The sequence below is a fragment of the Epinephelus moara genome, chromosome 24 (assembly GCF_006386435.1).
Source record: "Epinephelus moara isolate mb chromosome 24, YSFRI_EMoa_1.0, whole genome shotgun sequence".
In the NCBI taxonomy this organism is placed as follows: domain Eukaryota; kingdom Metazoa; phylum Chordata; class Actinopteri; order Perciformes; family Serranidae; genus Epinephelus; species Epinephelus moara.
The window spans coordinates 18,876,000-18,898,761 of NC_065529.1; the positions used below are offsets into that span (position 1 = coordinate 18,876,000).

Sequence of the window (22,762 nt, forward strand, 5' to 3'; positions counted from 1 at the left end):
ACCATCACCTCCTGCTTGTAGAGAATATAGGGGGACATTTGTGTGGGGACTCTCACATTGAGTCATCAGTAATTATGACACGACACAGGACACTTTATTCTAGACTGTGCTTTATTATTGGGCTAAGCTGAGACGCATCATTCATTTAAAATTACAAAAAAAGAGTTCAGGGGACCAGAGAATGGTGCAGTCTGGAGAGACAGGGGCGGGAGCCTAAAGCGCACTGCCCAATCAGAAGCTTAGCTCATCAGGAACCCGGCAAAGCTTAATATGCAACATTCATTTCCCCACCCTCCGTGTGTGCTGAAATTGGGAAATAGATTTCCAGAATACTTTGAAAACCATATGAAGGAAAATGTGATTCTAGCAACACTACTGAGCTTTAGAAATAAAAACCACTGATAACAGCACTTAAAAGAATGATAGTAAACTCAATTGTTTTCGATGAGATAGTGCAGTTTTCATTGAATTTTGCTCTTGGTAGAACACATCAGCTGAACAAGATCAGAGCTCCGTCAAACAATACAAAGCAAGATGGGAAAAACAGGGAGGAGGGGCATAAAGATTTCAAAATCAAAACTGGCGTTTTATGCAGGCAGTTAATCAGTGATTAGCAATCCGTCAGATATTAGATCCTTACATATTAGCAGCAACTTGTAGTGACCTCAAGGCATATCTTCTGTTGTGAATACATATCTGATTGAACAGTTGGTTTATGAGGGAGTGTTTGAGTTGGAATTGCTCCTTTTTTTTTTTTTACTTTGTTTAAAGGTTTCAGGACGGGAGCAAATGGTGTTCAGAATGACAGAGGAATCCTCTAATTGGCATCTCTTTTTAACAATCGTTTAACAAAGCTAACTTTTTTTTGGAACAGAACAATGAATTTGTAATTACAAATGTACATAAGGCTTTAGTATTGCACTGCATTGTTTTTGAAGAGTTTATCAGCAACAGGAAAAATGTAAAATCAGTCTTTGTAGCTGTTAAATTCAGAGTTTGCCAATACTAAGAGTGGTAAAATGTGATGTGGTGATACAAAGCGGAACAGATCAGTGGCAACAAGAGAGCTCAGATCTTGAATCAAACAGCACAAATAAATAAATACATAAACACAAATAAATAAATAAATAAATAAATAAACGCATAAATAAATGATTAAAAATCTGTCTTTGACATCACTTGGTCAATAGGAGCATTTTTCCCCATCATCAAAGAAGTGCTGAAGGCATGGTCCTGCAGACAGGAACAATGATCATCTGTGGACCACAACAGTGGCCCATGCATGTCATATAAAAACTATTTGGTCACGTACCAACTCATAGAAAAATAATGCCATGAAAGCATGCATATTATCTTAGACATGACTTATTAAATAAATATCTAAACAAATAGATAAATGAATAGAACCCATCAAAGTATTTTTTTTTTTTTATAAAATAGGTCAATGTGTGTCTAAGCTCTAACTGAGGTCAATGCTCTCCCTGACTGTATTCTGGATAAATGCCTTGGTCAGGTCCTACAGTTTGTACCGTATCCTAGCGACTATTTTTTTTTTTTTTTTTTTTGTACCTGGTTTTATTGAGCATTATCATGTTTTTCATTCATATATTTTTTTTTAAAGTATTTAAAGTACTTTATCCAGTCCTTGTAGATAGAAGTAAAAGTCCTATAAAATATGCAAACCTATGTACAGAGGAAAACAGAGCAAAAAAAGGAAACAATTTACAGTATATTCATCGGTTTATGTATATATTTATATTTATATATATTTATATTCAAACTTCTGCTCTGTTTCTTGTTGTTTTTGAACCACGATACTTTGTTTTACTTTTCTCATGTAAACTTGCAGCTTAAAGTTGGAGCAAATGAAGAAGAGGTGCTTGGCGTTCTAGTTCCCGCGGTCGTTCTTGCTTCCCCTCCCTCATTTCACTCGACATGAAAACATGGGCTGGGTGAAAGACATGAGTGATTGCTCAAACAAACCATTAGAAAAGCACAGACCGCGTCGACACCATTTTCAATTTTCTCAGAGCGGCGAGGGGGCAGTCAAAGAGGGCACACAGTGTGGCGATCAGGGACACCAGACATATGACATTTAGCTTCAGATGTTATTGTCGGCTCAAAGGCAGCTCAGGTGGATGTACAAGGCCTTTTTGTACGAACCAACCGCGGATACTGTCGGAGCAAAAATGATCATGATGGTCATCTGGTCATTGTTGTGTGGCACATACAAACAGTGGCGTCCTGGGATGTGTAGTGGCATCTTTTAGCCTCACCGGATTTGAAGGTAAATGTTAAATTATTCAATCTGCTAAAAAGGTTAGACACAGACACTAGGGAAATGGCATAATGAGCAGTTTATAGGAAAAACTAGTAACATTACCCAACAGGAAGCATTGTCTTCCAAAGTGTCATATAGCCTTATAAATATTCATGTATATAAATATTCATTGAGTAATCTCCACCAGCTGAATATGTGTTGAATGCAGGGTCCAATAAATCCAAGTCTGTTGACCTTTTGCAGGTATATAGTAGGTGTTCATACCATTTTTGTCGACTATTATGAGAAACTGTATGCTAAAGCAATATGAAACCAGCCTCAGTGATACAGCAGTTGTAATGGGTAAATGGCTTTTCACTCTTATTGCTTCATTTTACAGTTTCATTATGCTTTAATACTTGATTGTATGAGGACATATATAGCATAAGGCAATATAACATCTTCTAAAGGATATGCTTCATGTCAAGCTTTACCAGCAGAGGTCCACACATTAACTGCTGGATGGGAAAGTACATAAAACCTCTCTTATTCTGCTCGATGGGAAGCCAGCTCTCTAATTATAACGTACTCATCAATATTACATCACCTTCATAACCATTAAAACCCTCACGTCAGGTCCACTAAGCTCAATCACTTCTCATATTAAACCACGTCATGTCAACCCTGAACTTTACCCTAGTTTTGACTCCAACCAGTGGAACGTAGTCACAGGTGCCCTGCACACAACTTTGATAGTTAGCACCTGTGCTAACAGGTTACCTAATGCCCGCTTTTATCTGAAGTGAAATCGCATGAGTCTACATTTGTTCTAAATGCATTTTTTTTTTTCAGAGACATTGATGGACCAACAGTTGTTGGACGGTTTGTTATATTGGACATGCACTGAAAGCTCTCTACGCTGCTGACAAATGATATGGATCTGGCTGTAGTTTTGACATCATAATAGCGCGTTGGCTGCTTGCAGTAGTGTGTGTTTGTTTTTTTCTTTGTTTTCTGAGAGCACAGTGCTTGATGGCAGATTCTGCAGGTGACAAGGCACACCTTGACATGGTGACAGCCCATACGCTACATGCACTTTACTGAATGCAAAAGAGAGCAAGGGTTGTGAGACGTATTCATTTTGGTTCAAGTTTCAAAGAGAAGTTTGTGTGTGTGTGTGTGTGTGTGTGTGTGTGTGTGCGTGCGTGTTAGTGTGTGTATAAGCTCAAAAGATATGTTTGGAATAGAGTCGAAGATAATTGTCCTTTTCCTCTAAAATCATTTAGCCTGATTCTCTTAAAGCCTGCTACTGAGATGTGGCTTTTTGCATTTTCAGATAATATTTACACCATATGTGTATTCTCACACATGTATCTTTTAGCAATATATTGTGTGTCAGCATATAGGTAATCAGAGATAGGAATGCCTGCAGTTTTGGGAGCTGCCAGATTTGCGATTCTTCCCAAGCAGAGCAATGTTTCAAACTCCAGCTAAAATCTACAAAAAATTACAGCTCAACATAGTCAGTCGCCGTTCTATATACAGACACACATATATAAAATATGTGCATATAAATACATATATTTGTTTGTGATTAATATCTATTTATCCATATATACTGTATATATGAATACATTTGCTTGAATGCTTGTTATACATATATATGTACTGCAAATATAAACAAGTTCATATATTTCAAACGTTTCTGATGTTATTCTATCTATGAGGTTAGGATGTCAAGTTAAAAAAGATAAGGCTGTGATACGGAGCAGCCCCTCCCATGCACTCGCCATCCCTCCCAAGACAAAATGAGAAGAGAAAAAAATAAACATTTTGAGTAATTGTAAACTAGCGAAGTGAGAGACCCCATTTGGTCATCTGAAATAGTTTTGCCTGTATTCAAAAAGCATATCAGCAATATATATGTATATATACATGTTGTATATATTCGAAATGTACACTTCTTTTAAGTGCAACTCCTCAACCAGTTAACACTGACTGAAAGAGATGCAGTGGTCCGAGTATATTAGAGCTACAAGTCCTCAGCAATAAAAATGTTTGGTCTTTTGGTCCCTAAAACAACTAAGGAATGACAGGTAAGACTCCCTGGAGACCGTTGCTATGGCTCTCCTTGGCAACGGTATCCCCTGGAAACGGACAGGCACTCCGAGCTAAAGATGGCCATCCCAAATCGAAGCCAATTTGTGTCCTGAAAATATCACATTCCCTACTTAAGTTCTCACTCCGAGAATTTCTTGTCCCTTCTTGTTTCAAGTCTTATAAATTGGTCTTCAAAAGTCAACTGCCCCAAACTCAAACCATCTTACAGAAAGATCTCCTACGGCAATCTTCTATTCAGTTTTTAAAAAGTTTTGTTCTTGGTGGACTTTTGACATCCATATTCCCTTTAAGAGTTCAGTGGGGTTGGTCATTGTAAGTAGGTTTGATAGAGTTTTCTTTTACTTTTTTTTTCTCCTCATTGTTCAAGTAAAAGTTTTTGTGGTCCAGAAAAGGTAGCTGTCATTCAAGCAGGGTTTTGTGGGGAAAGAGGTGTGTATATGTGTGCAGAAGAAAAAAGGTCCTGGGGCTAGCCAGGCTGGTACAAATTCTCTCTGAGTTCCAAAGTTTTAGTACATCCAAAAGGAGGTGTCCTTGACTCGGTCATCGCTCTCTCTCTCTCTCCTCTGTTTCTGAAGCAGCCTCAGTGGTCCAGATGTTGAGTTTGCACTCAGTGGCGGGTAGCAAGAAGTCAACATATGATTCAGCTCAACAAAACCTGAAAAGCACAGGAGAAACAAAACTCGTTTGAGTCAGGTAATATGTTGGAAAACAAAACAAATTCACACTAAATTGTGGTAAAGCATATGACTTATGGAACATTTTTAGCCACAATAGTGACATAGCATCAGGGATGGCAATATCAATCAGTTAGTTGGTTGCTCCACCACTTTGGTCCAGACTGACATATCTCAACCACTACAAATGGAGAGTTTATCATTTGTTCTCAAGGAGGAAATTCTTTTGATTGGATTGCGATCAGATGGTTTGGACATGGACATTCATAGTACCCAGAGGATTAATCCTTCCAACTTTGGGGATCCCATGCCTTTTTCTTTGGTGCGACCATGAGGCTGACATTTTTAGACCTTAGTTTGATATCTTGACAAGTTGTGGATGGATTGCAAGACAATTTGGTACAGATATTTAAGGTACCCAGAGGATAAATTCTAAGCCTCATTTCTACCAAGCGGACCGGTTGAGTTCAGTTCAGTTTGTCACACATTAGAACGGTTATTTTTGTGTTTCCAATGTCAAAGTTGTGGATGGCGCCAAGAAGACTGCCCCATGACATCCATTTTTCGTCACCCTTATGTTGAGGTACCTAGCGCACTGATCTGATACTCGAAGGTGGAGCTAGAACCAATGCAGTCCATTGACTGGTCAAGAGAAAATCATCAATCTTGCTCTACAAGGACTCAGAAACCATGCAACCCTGTACTGTGGACAATCGGAGAGTTAGAGACGTTCCTCTGCATTGCTAGTGAAGAGGAAATAAAGCAAGAGTTGAATGTAGCATTGATGCAGCTGTTACTATCTGGTAACCACCCTGCCCACTGTCTGCAGTGGAAATGCTAAACAGATCTAAGGTGTAGATACATGTCCGTCTGGGTAACGTACTGGTTCTAAGGGTACCAACCTATACCGAAAGTGTTTGGAGGAAACGTGGCTTTAACGACTCCCCTGGTGATCCCCTGCCTCTTTATCTTGCAGGTCAAAGCTTTCACGTATTCAGTGAAATATCTCAACATCTACGGGATGGATTAGGATGATATGTTGTGCACACATTCATGGTTTGAGATGCTGTATCTCAAGGACTGTGGTGATTCCAGCACTTTTCCTCTAGCCCCACCATCACATTGTCTTTAGTGGTGAATTGTTTTGACAACTATTGAATGGATTGCCGTGATAATTCTAATCGTCTAAGAATTTAGCATAGCGTAAGTTCAGGCAGGACATGATGTCAAGCCCAGCTCCCGTCCCAGCTACATCAGCTGATCTCAAACAGCCAATCAACTGATGGAGCACCTGATTGATGGAAGGGAGTCAGCTGATAGATCACACGATTCCTTTCTATGCAACCAATTGGCAAATCTCATTCAGGGCGCCCTATTTAAACTGCTTTGGCCTGCCTACTGTTGCTGCTTCCTCTGTAAGCCGCTTTGCAACCTGCCTCCACCCCAGCTCCTCCTTTTTATGTTGTGTCTGACTTATCAATGTTATTTGTGTTTTTCATTGATGCTTGCTGTGGTCTGTTCCTGGGGGTTCTTTGCTGCAACCTCCCTGCCCTTCCATGTACCTACACCCTTCCATGTGCCATGTAGGCACATAGAAGGGCAGGGAGGTTGCACTCTCTGCCTTAAGGCTCTCCACATAGGCACGTGGAAGGGCAGAGAAGTGTGCTCTCTCTGCCTAAAGGCTTTCCACATAGGCGCATGAAAGATGCTTTCTGTGTAGACCTAGGAAAGGCAGAGAGGCCCCAGAACAGAGCCATACAGTCAAATATAATACTGCAAATGGAAATAAAATGTTCTTTGACTTAAGTGTTCCTGACTGAAATTTGCTTTATTACCAAATGCCTGCAAAACTGGTAACATTCCCATCAGCCTCAGCTGCACTTTGTGTTTAGAACTAATAAGCAATTGTTTGCATGCTAACACTCTAAGATGGTGAACATGGTAAACATTATACCTGCTAAACATCAGCATGCAAGCATTGCCACTGGAAGCATTTCAGCATGCTGATGTTAGCATTTAGCTCAAAGCACTGCGAGTACAGCCTCTCAGAGCCCCTGGTGAAGAGTAGAGTAGAAGAGTAGAGTCTGGGTCTTGTTAGTTTTTCATTATTAATACACTTGATATTAATTGTGTGTTTATAAGAGCTATAAATATCCAACAATTATATGCTCTAATTGTATGTGTCGTTTGTTTGGTCATTTGTTTGTTTACTTGGATCTTTATTAGACAATTCAAAGAGACAGCTTGTTCTTCTGGGCTCAAACGAACATTTATTACATAAGAGATAACATTTCTACATCACATCAGAAGAAAAAGTTAATGTGTGAAACATTTGTTTTTACTGTTAATTTTTTTTCCAGTGACTATGTGCAGTGTATTCCCTATGTGTCCTCCTGTGCTGTTAATACTTGCTGTATTTACATGCAGATGGAGCAGTGGGATATGTATTTACAGGACATCTTCACCAGCTCTAAGACACTTAAGTTCTGGTATGGATAAACAAAGATAATTTTGCGGAGACAATGTTGAAAACAAATCAGTGCTCACCCTGCAGTGAATTAATTTAGCTCCCTGGCAGTGATGCTGTAATCTCCCCAGTGAAAAACAATTACGATTGTTTTTTTTATTTAAATCAAACCGTTTATTGCTGTTTTTGAAATGATGAAGGGATTTTAATCAAGACACACCTTAACCCTCGTGTGTCATTAGAAGGAAAGCAGTTCTCCAGCTTGCTGTCTGAATATGGACTCGTCAATTTGATAACTGCGTGCCAAAATAGTGCGTGATGATTATATTTGGGTATAAGAACAGTAAAACTGGGGATGCAAGTGCGAAAAATGGCAATAAGCTTGTTTATCAGTTGACATTTCAAACACTGTAATAACTGTCAATCTTGGGCGAAAAGAAACCGAAATCAAAAAGAGATGTTTTCTCTGCCTTCCTGTTGAAAATGTTTTTATACATCAGAAGTAATGGTGCCACATATTTTGTGACACATTCATATGAGATCGCGCTTTTCTTCCCGCAGTGATTTGCCTCGGGACACCGTCTGGTATGGTTCAGCTAGTTTGTGAGTGGGTGATAAGTTGCCCTTGAATGAAGTCATCAGTGGTGAATGAACGACACAGCCTAAACTCTCCATCACACAGATGAAGGGAGGAGACAAAGAGGAACAGCACAATTACCCGCCTGAGGGGTAATAAATGCCTCTCCCTTGGAAGCAATTCCTTCCCTGTGCAACACACTGAACCATTTACCAATTATCTTTTACCTACAGGGTAACATACAGGGTCACTTACTGTAAAGCTGTTCTACAAATAGAGGAGGCTTCGTGTAAGTAAATGCTCCTACAGCTTTGTTTGTTTCAACCAGCCATGAAAACTGACGGTAGTATTTATATCAACTGTGTGGTAGAGAGCAGAGAGTTTAATAATAGTAATATATTTACCATTTCTTATTCGTAATATACTGTTAGTCATCGTCAAAACCTGGAAGTTTTGTTCTCATATGTGCATGTAATGCCGCCCGTAAGAAAACTGGCAACAATACACTACAGTAAATCTTGAGTCATGATTATGTGGGTGGAATTAACATTTACAAATGCGCACTTGAACTATCAACAAAGGGGTAAAACTTCATCACTATTCTTTACAAGCAATTTGCAGATGATCAGCTAGTTATTAGGCATCTGCAAATGTTTTATGACATTTATAAAAGGTTACTGAAACGACATCAGGCAGTGCCATGAATGGGCTTGCCATTTGAGCATTTGTCAGTATAATACGCAGCGGTTGTGAATGCATTGGTTCAGCTAATCACCCATCAAACTGAAAAGCGACAACAAATGTTTCCAGGCGGAGGCGAGGTCGGTGTCTGACCTGTCTTTCCCTGTGTGCGACGGCTGCCCCGGCCGCCAGGGTGGCGGCGGCTGGCTGGGGCGGGGGGCTAGTAGGGGCGGTTGGCATCCTTTGGCCTCTTCAGCTGCACCTTGAGTCTTTTCATGCCGATCTGGAAGCCGTTCATTGATTGGATGGCAGCTTGGGCACTACCTGGGTTGTCGAAGCTAACAAACCCTGGGGGAAAGGCCAAAAGAGGGAGAGAAGGACGGATGTGGTTAGATGAAGAGGCGAGGACAGTTTGGGATCACAAAAGAATGGATAATGAGGATGAGCTCAATAAGATGAAGCAGTCTTTTACATGAATTTATAATTATAAAACTTTTTCATCTGTATGTAAAACAATAACATCCACACAAAATGCACTATTAGTTCTAAGCATTAATACAATAACTAGTAAATACAGCACTTCATAATCATTAGTAAGGCTGACACAGAGTATGACAACAACAATAGATCACAACTGTAACAGAGCGCAGCATGCAACCAAAATCACAATATGAACTTGGTGATGGGATGTAAAAACCAAAACATCGACGTGGTTGTGCTGTATTTGAGTTTCGGTTTTTAACTTCCACTCGAAAGTGAGAAAGCATCAAATCACAAAATGAAAAACCTGCATCTCAAAATTGCAACATGAATAATACAACATTAACGTTGTGTTGTATTAATGAGCAAAAGCTACTTTGCAAATAGGTTGCACCTGACGGACTCTCCATTAACTATTCTCCACAATCCATTTATAATTTGCCACATAATTATACGTTCGGCTAAATTGTGCTGTCAGTGGCATAAAGTGAGACAGCGGTCTCTCTATCTCTGCATGCTGAAGCAACTGTTATATTCTCAGCATGCAGTGCTTTTGCTTACAGTAAGTTAGAGACTGAGAGTCAGCACTTGTATTATATGTCATAAAGAGCACAGCGGCAATGCAACTGTGCAAACATGGCATTAAAAACAGAGCTCACGTCTATCGTGATCAGTCTGACTGTTGATGTTACAACAGTTATATATATATCAATGAAATATTTATCAAAATAAGAAATTAGCGGGAGCTTCAAAAGATTTTCAAGCTTTCATGATTAATAGAAAAATCCAGACAAACTCATTCTCTTTTCTTTTTTAGTAACAACCAGCTTTTGCACAACTCTAGAGAAATTCTCCTCTGTTTTCTTTCTTTCTTTTTTTTAAAGGGAGGGGTGTTGAGAGGTTAGGAGGGGGGGGGGGGGGGGGAGGTGTTGACTGCGGTAAAGAAGGTGATTAGTAAAAAAGAATAATCAGAATAAATAACCAATAATCTTTTGGTTTGTTCATTTTTACCCACCAAAGCATTTACTTTGGTTTGTCGCCCGATCCACAAACACTTTGGAGGAGATGACATTACCGAAAGGCAGGAACATCTGCATCAGCTCTCCATCCCCAAACTCCTGTGGGAGGTGGTAGATGAACAGGTTGCAACCCTCTGGTCCTGCACAGGGAAACAGAGAGGGAGAGACAGAGAGGGGGAGAAAGAGATAAGGGGCAAAGGTCAGAGAAAAGGAGACAAGGAGAGGGAGAGAAGCATGAAAGGTTGACAGCGGCAGGAGGAGACTTTGAGATGAAGTGGATAGAATAACGTACTCTCTTTCCTTACTGATTTTAAGTAGTAGGAAAAACATAATGTCACAAATCAGGATTAAGCAACATTAAAGCTAAAACTTTTAGTTGATTAATCGATTAGTCAATAGACAGGCAACTATTTGATAATCTATTAAAGATCAAAAAGAAAAATCCCTCAGTTCCAGCCTTTTAATTGACTTACTTTTTGTTATTCTTTGTCTCACGAGACAGCAAATTAAATATCTTTCGGTTTTGGACTGTTGGTCGGACAAAACAAGACATTTAAAGATGTTATTTGAACCGTTTCCTGATGGAGCGGGGGCTCGTTTCACCAAATTTGCAATATAAAAGCTCCGATCTGCCACATGAGATCGTATCCTCCCCTGTTAATTTCGCTGTTCTGTAGTTTCCCTAATCAAAACAAACACTTCCAACCCATGTATGAGCATGCGAGAACCCCGCAGGACTCGCAAATTGCAGATACATTTGTGAGTCCTGTGGGGACTCTTGCATAGCTCGCAAATCGCTTTTGTGAAAGTTGGTTGAGGATTTGAGAGTTAAAAGGAGAACTACACCCATTTTCAAATTTCATATGTTATTCCTGTGGTCTGACACAGTCCGAATATTTAAGTAAAGATGAGCAAGTCTCCTAAATTAAAAAACTGGAGTGCTAAAACTCAAATTAGTGACGTCATCGGGAGCTGCTCCATAGAGAATGAATTGGGAAAGATGTTCTAGATCATACTGAGAGCGCCCAGGGGAATGTTCTGAATGTGTGGGTACATTTTCTGTTTCAGCTCCAGACTTTATACTTGATGACACCACAAGTTTGAGACTTACTTCTCAGGTTTCCGGCTTTGACAGAGAGAGGCTCATGTTAACAAATATTGATTTAACTTCCCAAGGCCATGGAAATAACATATTGGAATTCCTAAATTAAACGTTGTAATAATAATAGCTACAAATGTTTTCCTATGTTAAAGAAAATACCAGATTTCTTTACCAAGACTTTTATTTTATAGAACTTAAAATATATTCTCTCTAATATTAAAAGTGAAATCAAGTTTGGTATCAAAGCTGCAAAGTGCAGAGCAGTTTATCTCAGCATGCAGCCAGTAATTCTGGGTCATCTGACAGTTTGGGCTGTAATGGAAAACTCACAGCTTCAGCATTCACAGTGTTCAGTAATCCCCGATCAGAGGGCTACTAACTGCTTCAATGGGAGCCTCTGGGATGCCACAGCTGTTAAATGATGTGCATTGTTTTGTTTATTTTCCACAAGAGGGCAGTAATGTCCCAAGCATGGGTGTCCCAAGAAGGGGAGGTCATTGAGTTCATTGGTAGGTTTACAGCTCAGTTTGAAACCCTGTGTAACGGTAGTAAAGTTAGTTAACCTCCAGCCGGCAAGGATGGCATCGTACATATATAGTACCATAACCTGACACTCTTTATTGTGCTTTATTGTTTGATTTTAAATGTGTCCCCTCCTTGGTGTGTTTAAAAGGGCTGAAAAATAAGAGTTCAAGCTCGTCAGTCGTCTCTTATCAATCCTGACTGATGCTATACTCTGCGCAAGTGTGAGCACTCTGAATATTTTGCTCTAACAGAATGGTGAGAGGTGAGATCATCATGGCTGAAAACAAAGTGAGGACCGGGTATTTTTAAAACGTGGGTGTTTATTCCAGGGCTGTACTGGCGAGAGGATTAAAGTCAAACAGAGAAGTAAATATGAGTAAATGTTTGCGGCATGTATGAATATTTAGGAGTGAATGGTGTGCCGAGTGTGTGTGTGTGTGTGTGTTACCTTCTCGTTGCTGCTGTGGAATGATGGGTGGAGGGTGGGGGAAGGCTTGGCTGATCTGTCCGTATGCAGCGGGGTAGGCTGCTGAGACACACACACACCGACACAGCGCGGATCAGATAACAGTCATGACTCGAGCGCACGCACACACTCGGATACATACAAACAATGTGATATATGCAGGGGCACAGCAGGCAATCGATCAGATAACAGACAATAGAGTCTACATGTTACACACACACACACACACACACACACACACTGAACACAACAGAGGGAATAAATTGATGTAGTGAGACCGAAACACTTAATGTTACATGATCAAAATTCAAATTCAAACAAAGGAAGCTTTATCTTTCTCCTTTCGTTTTTCTCTGTCATCTCCCTCCTTCTCACACCTGCACACACACACACACACACACAAACACACACACACACACAGATCAGTGCTGCTGTGAGAGTGACAGACAGACCTGCATACTGCTGGACTCCTGTGTAAGCCTGCTGGAGAGGATCAGCTGCAGTGGGACTTTGAGCTGCTCCACCAGAGACACAGAGAGAAGAAGAAGGAGGTGGGGTGGAGGGGGGAGCATGGATGGATGGAGGTGTGTGTGTGTGTGTGTGTGTGTGTGTGTGTAGGGGGAGAGAGATGAGGCAGAGAGAGACGGAGGGAGAATGTAGATAGAGGAGAGGGCACGGAAGGAAGGCGAGAGTAATATATAACGAGGGTGAGAGGGAGGAGGGATGGAAGGAGAGGCGATGGAGAGAAGAACAGACAGGAGAAGAAGAGCAGAAAGGTTAGAGAGCCGAACAGTGAGGTGTCAGCTCGCTTTGCTTTCAGCGTGTGAGGAACTGAATTCTGAAAATCTCTCGCTCCTTCGCCGGGCTTTTTACTTTATGTTGCTCCTAAAGTATTTCAAAAAGTAGCTCATTTTTTTTCCAACGGAAGCAGAAAAGTAAAACTTTGAAGGACCACAGTGAAAACAAAATAAAACAACAACACACAGCTCCACTGTCACCACAGGAAAGGAAAATAATTTGTATCTATTATAAACAAATCCTATGCAGAAGAAATGCATTAATTGTTCTAACAATCTGCTGCAGCTACACATTTAAAACAAGACAATTACAATACACACTCACAGCACGGGATGCACCTGTTGCTATCGCTTCACATGTGGGAGATACATTTAATTATTAAAAAATTACACGTGAAAATATTCCCCCCATTCTACACACACTTGTAGCTACCACAGATGCCGCGCCACACTTTATAACTACCCATCTGTACACACAGTACATGCACATTAAGTACACCACTGAGAGAACACACACGCACACACACCGATAACCACGTACACACACTGATAACCCCACGACCACTAAAAACCAAAGAAATACTGAACACACCGTGGACTAACAGCAACACTGAAACACGGTTCGGATAGCCGGACGAGAGGAGAGAATTATGGGCTCAAATAAAGGGCAATAAATCATACGCTTGTGAAACAATTTCAGAGCCAGTGGTTGTGTATAATCCTGTGGTTGTATGACAAAAATAAAATGTGTGAATGTGAAGAAATATCTGTAGTTGTAGATTTTTTTGTGAACATCTTAATTAATTTTATGGACAAATTATATCAATGATCAATCAAAGATTCAAAGGCAAAAGAGCTGTGAAAATCTGAGTGCAGATTCAAAGAACTGAAAATCAATGCTCAAAGTTCCCCTGCTTTCAGCTCCAAAATTAGGGCCAAAATTCGTTCTTGTGACGTCAATGTGTGTGACGTCTAACACTGCAAAAAGAAAGTGGGGAGTTCGGCACTTTTCTCCTTTGAATCTAAACTCAGTTTTTTTTTTCTACAACTACAAACCTTTGCTAAACACTCATAACCCTGAATTTGTCATGCAGTTTTTTCACAGGTTTATAAAGGCTGATATAAAACCACAGGCTTTGAAATTACTTCCCAACATTATTCAACAAGCTCAAAATCTTATCGACCTTTATTCGAGCCCATGGGGATGTGGGGATGAGGGGAGGAGGGGGGGCCGAAGAGGATAGGAAGGAGGGAGAGGAGCGCTACCTTCAGAGAGAGAGGAGAGGAAGCAGCCACCCTGAACCCCAAAACAACTCCGCGGAGCCACGCCCAAGCCGTTTTTCTCCGAGTCCTCCCTAAAAACCACCTCCTGCAACACTGGAGAGACAAGAGTGTAAAGGAAAAAAAAAAGACAGATTTTTCTTCCACCTCCTCACAGACAAAAAACCCATTGAGGTACTAGCCACGGCTCATGACACAAGCGCATACTTAGGCTCCAGCAGCCCATAAGCACCTTTGCCAAACACTCATCTCCTCGACATGCTGACTGTCTGTGGGCTAAATTCGTCTGGCCTCGGCCTCCTGAACATGCTTCAAGGCTATTCACGCCTGTAAGCCAGCAGCATGCACACTTTCCCCTTATAATGAATGTGTTTACTGCAGAGTGTGTCTATAAGGATTTAAGCTTCATTTTCATGGTTTAATAATATAGCAGCAGTATTGTTATTACCATTTAAATGTTTCTGTATCTCTGAGAGTTAGTTTGTGTGTTTGCATACATGCCCCTGACTTTACCAGACTTACCAGGGTAATGGTGTATCCCGTTGGTGAAGACAGCCTCTGCGGGAGGCTGCCCATTTGCCTGGGGGGGCGGCATGCCAGTAAAACCATTTACACTAATGGGGGAGGGGATGCTGGTCACTGTGGGGGCGCTGATGCCTGGAGGAGTACTGCCACCTGCAGCCGCGGGTCAGACGGGCAAGACAGAGAAAAGACAGAGAAAAATAGTAAGCATTCCACTGTATTGTCTTTTTTTTTTTTTTCTAAAGACATTATGGAGAAGTTTTACTTTGACTGGCCACCTAAATGTCAGAGGGGTCGGTCCAGTGGGCCGGTGAAGACACTAAATGTCAGGGCTGATTTCTCGTCCCAGTATGGCCCTTACTGTGACACAACAGCCATTAGATGCGACTCTTAGACATATTGTATAAGAATGGTGAACACTGTGTTGAGGATATCTTATGGGTACCAATTATGTGTTTGTCTCAGATGATTGCATGTTATGCCACAGTGAGTTATGCTCGTTTGCAGCCCTGCAGTGCATCTAAAAACACGTATAGATTCTGGGTGAAAGTATGCCTATTCGAATCCAGTGAAAGTTGTTCATGTCTACTGTATTTTTCCACTGCAATACGACAGTAAGGCCTTAAAGGAACATACTGTTTTTATTCATTACATATTACCTTGCTGTTACCACTGTTTTTAAAGGCACCTCATATGTTTTTTTTTTTATTAGATTTTTCGCTATTATAATGTTTTTTTATTCTAAAAATCGAGTGAGTGAAAAACAAAAATCATATACACTGGATAAAGAGTGTCATGCACTGTCAACTGCATGTCCTGTTGCCCTTTCAGTAAGCTAGGCTATTGTTGTCCTCTTCGCTAATGCTAAATGGAGGAAGTTAGCGAGCTGTGCTTAACGGATCATGACACCAAACCATTTGAGTAGTGTTGTGAGGAAGCTGTTTGTATTAGACACCATAGATGGAGAAAATTTGGATAAATAAGACAGTAACAGTACAGTTTGCTTGTAACTTGGTGAGACAGCAGATGCAATGTAGTTTAGGATTAGACTACATAGGTTGCACTCCAATTAATGTGAACAAATGACTCCCTACTTTGATAAGATGGACAAATATGCCTAAAAATTCAGTACGCCTTTTGACCTTTTGGTTTACCCCCACTGTTACCTGACGTCGGGGTCAGCGGTGCTCCCGGGAGGCCATTGATGGTGGCCATGTGCTGCATCTGGGCAGCAGCGAAGGCCGCCATTGGACTGAGGTAGCCTCCCTGGCCTACAGACGCCATCAACGCCGCCTGCTGCTGCACCTGCACAGTGGAGGAGAGGAGACTTTAAGGAGGGTGGAGAATAATGTAAGGAATAGGAGAAAGACTTTGAGGTTACTGAATTACGAAAGACAAAAAGGAAGCAGTGGGGGTGTTAAAGGAAAGTGAGAAAACAGAAACTAATAGATAATATCCAGGTACTGAATCTCATAATATGTGTTTTTTTCCCAAACCAACATTAATGAAGACATCTCACATCACATCCTGAGGAAATATTCTTCCTAATTGGAGGGAGAGCTCATCTGTTTTTTGCTATCTCCGATTCAGATGTGAGCTAAGCTTGAGCACTCCATTTAATCTTCGTGGTTCATTGAATAAATAACTGTGGATAAAAAAAGATGTTTTGCGGGGCGTCTTGCCTGAGCGTAGGCTCCGTAGGCTCCAAACTGCAGGGCCATAGGGTTGAAGATGCCCATCTGACCAGCCATCTGCTGCATGCGGCGGATGGTGCGCTCCTTATCCGTGTCGGCGAACTTCACCACCAGACTGGATGAGGCGCCCTGTGCACCCACCCATCCACCCACCCACACATAAACACACAAACACGCCCACGCAGTACATGTTAGTGCGTATTGATACACATGACTTAAGCTACACATCCTCTCCTGCCAAGGCAACGGCGTCAGAGCCGGAGCTGGCACCCGCTGCCCTGAGATAGTCTGGCTGGGTCATGTGCAAAGGACAAATTTTCTTACTGGGATTAATAAAGTATAGCTTAACTTAACTTTAAGAAGGTAATTAAGCTCTCTGTGACTCATCTCTCTCTTCGTGACTCACCTCTCTCACATAAATCTACATGCTCACAGTTAGGATGTACTCACAGGCATTGTCTGGCTGCCGTGTAGTGCACTGATGGCTGCCTGAGCTTCAGCATGAGAGGAGTATTTTACAAATGCACAGCCTAAAGAGAGAGGGAGAGAGAGAGAAGGGAGAAAATGACTCAGGGTAAAAAGAGACAGTGAGAACAAAAGAGAAAAGTTTGCTGAAAAGTATATCATACAGTATCACTGCAAAACATTGCCAGTAACAAGACAAAAAATAAAACGATTCCTGTTTTTTTTTTTTGTTTTTTTTCATACCCGGGATAAGTTTCCTACAGCATTACAGCAACAAACACTTAGTAAACAAAGCCCTCTTTGCTGAGGAGGGCTGCATCAGTGTGGATCGACGCTCAATAAGCAGACTAAACATGCCACTCTGACACCATTAACAACTTTGGGATCCTCTGATGGGGCTTAAAATGCCACAGCATTCTGGTGTCGCTTACTATTGACAAGCCCCGTTGATGAATTTGAATGATCAAGTTCCCAGTAATTATTGAGCTAAAGCCCACTTAGCCGAGTAAGCTGGCTGATGAGGCCTTGTTAATGGAGCTTCACGGAGGAATCAGAATGATCAAGCCCACTGTAATCATCGGGCTTAGTTATCATCGGGCCTCATTGATTGGCTGCTAAGCCCACTGATGAACTTCATGCAGTGAACTTGTGTAGCACTCTGACAACATTTCGAAAGGACATTTTTCTGGCATGACATGAAGCCTTGTGGTTAATAAGGAGGTTGACTTGTGTTTTTCTCCCTTATCAGAGCCATGTAGGTTGACTCATGAGGTTAATGGGGTTCATCTGTAAAGAGCTGCTGGTTTATATCGCTCATTCCTTTGGGCAAAGCCTTCAGATGGCATTTACTGTTGAAACTTACAGAATCTACAGTATTCTTATGTAAACCCTCCTCTGATGATTGTGGAAAAGCCCGCTTTGATATTGCTCAACATGGAGTGTTTAAGGGGAACTTTGCAAAGTCACCAACTTTGAAAGGCCAAATCATTTCTGTGCAGCAGCCTGTGAAAAAAACAGGGTGCTGGCTCAAAGTCATAAACAGCTATAAACTCACCTTTGCTGTTTCCGTCGGGACCTCTGAGGATGGTGCATTCCTCGATGCTGCCGAAGGACTCGAAAAGGCGCCGCACGTCATCTTCTGACTGTTGCTTGTTGAGCATGCCCACAAAGAGCTTTCTGTCTTCTAAACGGAAAAGGAATAGGTCACGATCAGAGGATCAGAGATGCCGTTTGATATTCAACATAAAGGCACGCTATGCTCACTGAAACAGCAGCATCTTTACTCCTCCTTACTTGCATGCGAAGAACGTTTTGTGACACAACAGACTGTATATGTTATCCGAGGTAACATATGTTACCCGCTGATTTATTCACACATTTTAAGATCTCAATTGGGTTTGAATGAAGCTAATGGCTTGAAGCTATTTGCTTAAACACAAATTCTCAACGAGTATGCTTATTCTAAACAATGGTCATATGTAGGTGTTTAGCTCCATTTGGAAAACATCAGCAATGCAATAACAATAGAATAACGATTAACAATTACAATAACAAGTAGCTGACAGATGCTGATAATTGTATTACATAAACAACATGTAGAATTAGAAATTTGTTAACTTTAGCAGCGCTGATGAAGCAGTCCTCGCTCATGCCACATTCAATGGTTCTGGCTGAACCATCTGTAGTACAATGTGTATTTAAAATAAAGCAAAAGTTCTCCTTGTATACCATGTTCTTCCTGGTTTACCTGGTTCTCCAGTTATTAATATTTTCCACCCATGTTTCCATTACAGATTTGTAGTGGAAGATAAGCTCATGATCAAAGCAAAAAAATCTTTTTCTGTGCAGTTTCTGTCCTGTGGGAACTACTACTACGCCTAGCCGTGAGCATGAGCTCTGGTCACATGATACTCCAGGTTTCATGACAGTTCACTGAGTGAATGTTGTGGTTATCCAGTTTTTAGATTACTTTAGCTGTAGCATCTTGCTCTATGCTGTGTGAGCTGTTTGACTGTAATAATGTGATGCCAAAACAACAATCAGTGTGAAGGAATTCAGTTTCAGGCTTCTTTTAACCGTTGTAAGTAATATTCTGTCTCTCAACAACAACATGTTGAAGTAGAGGTGCAGTCACACTGTGATATATCTGAACATGAGAGAAGAATAAAATATTCTCTCTGGTTAACTTAAGGTAAATGTACGGTGGCCAACAAGGGCAAAAACACTTTAAACAGACACAACAGAAACAAAAAAAGAAGGATCTTCACCAACTGGACGACACCTGTGCAGAATTTAGAAAACATTCACCAACTTGATGACACAGGAAAACATCATCTTGACGACATGAAATCATCAACCCGATGACACATGCTCAGCGTATAAAAAAAAAAGCTACATGACGCACACAACACAACGGAAATAGTTTCCAGGGGACACTAAAAAGTGATGCACACGGCTGACTAATCAAATAATCTGACAAAATGCACACAATTAATTATGTAACAGGCAAACGTTAGCTATGGTTAGAACATTAATAGTTACTTTCAGAACCTGTAATTTGGGATAAGCAAGTTAAATTACCCGTAGGTTTTGCTGACATGACTTACAAAATGAAATCACTTTGCTTAATTTGTTCACCAGTTAACAATAAGGTGATTAAATTACCTTTTCTCCAATTGGAGGACACTAACACTTGTTAGACCTTTCCTATGGTGCTGTAAACTTGTTTGAATTGGCAGTCTGATAATAAACAACAGACTAATGCAGACTAATGGATTTTCCAAAACAAAAAACACATGGCATGTCCCAGCCGTGTGCATTGCTTTTTAGTGTCTCCTGGAAACAGTTTCCATTTTGTTGTGAGTGTTCTGCAGCACTTTCTGTAAACAGCGTGCGTGTGTGTGCTTTATTTGCTTGTGTTGTGTCTGTTTGCATTACATTTGACCCTTCTCAGCCACCGTATAATTGAGTCCCTTATACTGTAGATCATAAAGTGGGACGAGGGGATTGTTAAACGAGATATTCCATGTTTCTTCTATCATATTTTCTGTTCACATAGTTGTAAATACATTACGTGAAGAGAGATGACACCTTAGATGACATCTAAGCAACACTTTGCCCTGATGTATCTATATTTAATATGATATGTTATCTAATGTAAAGTAACAATAGCTTGTGTAACAATCTGTAAATCTGACTTATGTGGCTAATTGGACAATTTCAGTACATCAAAGTACTACCTGTGAGGAACTGTGCTTGTCACACATATTCAAAAGACAGACATGGTGGTGTGTCTGTCCTCAGGTCAGGACATGATTAAAATTTAATGGAAGTCTAAGTTAAGTTCCACAGATAGGCTGTCCGGGGTGGGGGGGTGGGGGGGGGTCTATTTACATGTGACAACACATTTGGTTGTTATTATTATTAAATATGCATCGCAGACAGGATGCTAGTGCCTGCTGCACAATAATAAGGCAGCAAATTTAACTGTGAAACAAATGAGATAGAAATAAATACAATCTAGCAGTAGTAACAAGTGCTATACACAAGTCAAAGGTTGCACTGAATCCAACGGATAAGACGTGGATGTGGGGTTGCATGGGAGGGTAACCTGTTGTTACACCGGAAGCTATGCACACATTTACCCTAACATGGCATCTGGAAAGCACACTGTACTTTCTGTACTGAGATACATCAGATAAAACATAAGGAATATGACTTGTTCATGTTATCAAGTCACACAGCACCAATTTAACACGTTCTTGGTCTATTTCTGATTTACGAACACATAGCATAGCAACCAGTCTTTTGCACATAGCAACTGTCGTCCTCCTCTTTCTTCAAGTTAAAATTGGCATTTCAGAACATTTGGTGAAATGTCTCTGTAGACTAAAGCAACACGTAACCTCCACCAAACTTCTCTCTTTCTGTTTTTTTTTCAACAAACAAACTTTCATGCTGTCAGAAAGAATTGCAGGATGATATCCAATATAAATTCTACATATATGGGTTTTAATAAAATATAGCCAGACTGAAGTCCAGCGTTGGTTCATTATTCACCATGACAGCATGATTGAGTCACTGAATGAGTGTTTGAGGGAAATTGTGAGGCAGACGGTGAAAGTGTGTTAGCGCACACCAGTAGCAGATGTGTCGGTGTGCAGGGCCGTCTGTTTTTACGTTGCACAGATTCTGAGCTTTGTGGAAATGGATGTATATGTTGGGAAATTAATGAGCCTCAGTGCAATTGCCTCTAAATGCGCTCTGCAAATTAACGTGTGTGTGTAGGTGTGGTTATCTGTGTGCGTGCGTGCGTGCTTAGGGTCCGTTCCCCGCTGCCTGTGCCTGACAGGGTGTCCTTGCAGAGTCAACAAGACTAATCTACGCTCTGGCCTTGCACTGGGTGGGGGTGGTGTGGGGGGGCTGTTTACAAGAGTGGAGCGCACATCAGGGGTGGAGGACACACACATACACACACCGCATACACACACACATCTTGAAATGTTTGGCCCCCCACCTTCTCACACACACACATACAAATTCACAGTAAGCACCTCATTGGTGGATAAAGCCTACTGTTCCCCTGGGAAGGCACCAATAAACATTACATCTTTCTTTGGGAAAGGACTGTTAACACACACTCACACACATGCACACACACACAGTCAGCATGTGACAATGACTCCCTGATTTCCCTCTACTGTAATATTTAGTAGGCAAGACGATTACTAAAAATCATAAAATGTATTACTCTCTACTCCAACTTCCCTTATGTATTTTCACTGCACAACAGTTCAGCAGCATTCCTTTCTGATCATCAACAATCAGACAGTTGTGGAAAGTAATAAAGTATAAATAAAGTACATTTACTCAAGTACAAACATACAGTGTGTTATCAGAATAGTTACTAGTAACAGTAACTAGTAAGCACATGCGTAAAGCTTCTAAAAAACATGCATTGCTGAAGATTAAACCAGTGTCAGCCAGACTTTTTGACTTGTGAACCCTTATAAAACACAGTGTCTAGTTTGGATTCCTCATGTGTTGGATGTCACGGGTGGAAAAGCTAATTTTAGCTCCTTTTCCGGTGCGTCATTGTATACACAAAATACTGTCCTTCTCTGTCCGAGCAGTGTTCAAACGTTGTTCAATATTTAGTCGGCATGAGTTTGAGAGAGAGACTGAAAAAGCAAAGATATAAAAACATTTCACTGGCCTCCTTACTGCTTTCTACTGTTTATGAATCTGTTTTCTGTCCGTCTGTGACATCGAATGTGACATACCAAAGAAAACAACAGCAACAACAAAAAAACCCAAAAAAACAAAACAGAAAGGTATACTCATCTACTGCAGAGCTGTTTAAACAGATCTGGTCAACTGGCAATGGGAAAAGAATATATCGTCTGTTTTTAAAAGTTTTCCCACGTTAAAAAAATCTGCATACACATGCTCGTTTTGGCGGAAAAAGGCTATGAGTTGTTCCATCGAGTGAATTCCCTCTAAAATTTTCGGATGGTTTCTTTTAAATCACTGTTCAAGGCCTTAACGATCCATTATTTCATAAAGATTATTAATGGCCTTACTGCATGTGAGTAGAAACAACCGACCACAGCCGGGGAGTCTCTGACGTAG

General features: G+C 40.8%; 1 protein-coding gene across 7 annotated transcripts in view; it reads right to left on the minus strand.

The window, feature by feature from the left end:
- Nucleotides 1–97: 97 nt before the first annotated feature.
- The window catches only part of celf4 (CUGBP, Elav-like family member 4), a 107,407-nt gene continuing 84,742 nt past the window's right edge, over nucleotides 98–22,762 (minus strand). The window contains exons 4-14 of one of the 7 annotated variants that reach the window (XM_050038456.1): nucleotides 18,186–18,311; nucleotides 17,117–17,196; nucleotides 16,655–16,795; nucleotides 16,139–16,277; nucleotides 14,973–15,125; nucleotides 14,436–14,546; nucleotides 12,825–12,887; nucleotides 12,355–12,435; nucleotides 10,276–10,419; nucleotides 8,934–9,128; nucleotides 98–5,036 (exon numbers count right to left, since the gene is read on the minus strand). In XM_050038456.1, the coding sequence (XP_049894413.1) occupies nucleotides 9,001–9,128; nucleotides 10,276–10,419; nucleotides 12,355–12,435; nucleotides 12,825–12,887; nucleotides 14,436–14,546; nucleotides 14,973–15,125; nucleotides 16,139–16,277; nucleotides 16,655–16,795; nucleotides 17,117–17,196; nucleotides 18,186–18,311 (1,166 nt within the window). In that variant the 3' untranslated portion in view covers nucleotides 98–5,036; nucleotides 8,934–9,000. Of the gene's footprint in view, nucleotides 5,037–8,933; nucleotides 9,129–10,275; nucleotides 10,420–12,354; nucleotides 12,436–12,824; nucleotides 12,888–14,435; nucleotides 14,547–14,972; nucleotides 15,126–16,138; nucleotides 16,278–16,654; nucleotides 16,796–17,116; nucleotides 17,197–18,185; nucleotides 18,315–22,762 lie in introns of all 7 variants that reach the window. The other 6 variants (XM_050038455.1, XM_050038457.1, XM_050038453.1 and 3 more) reach the window with 6 other exon arrangements.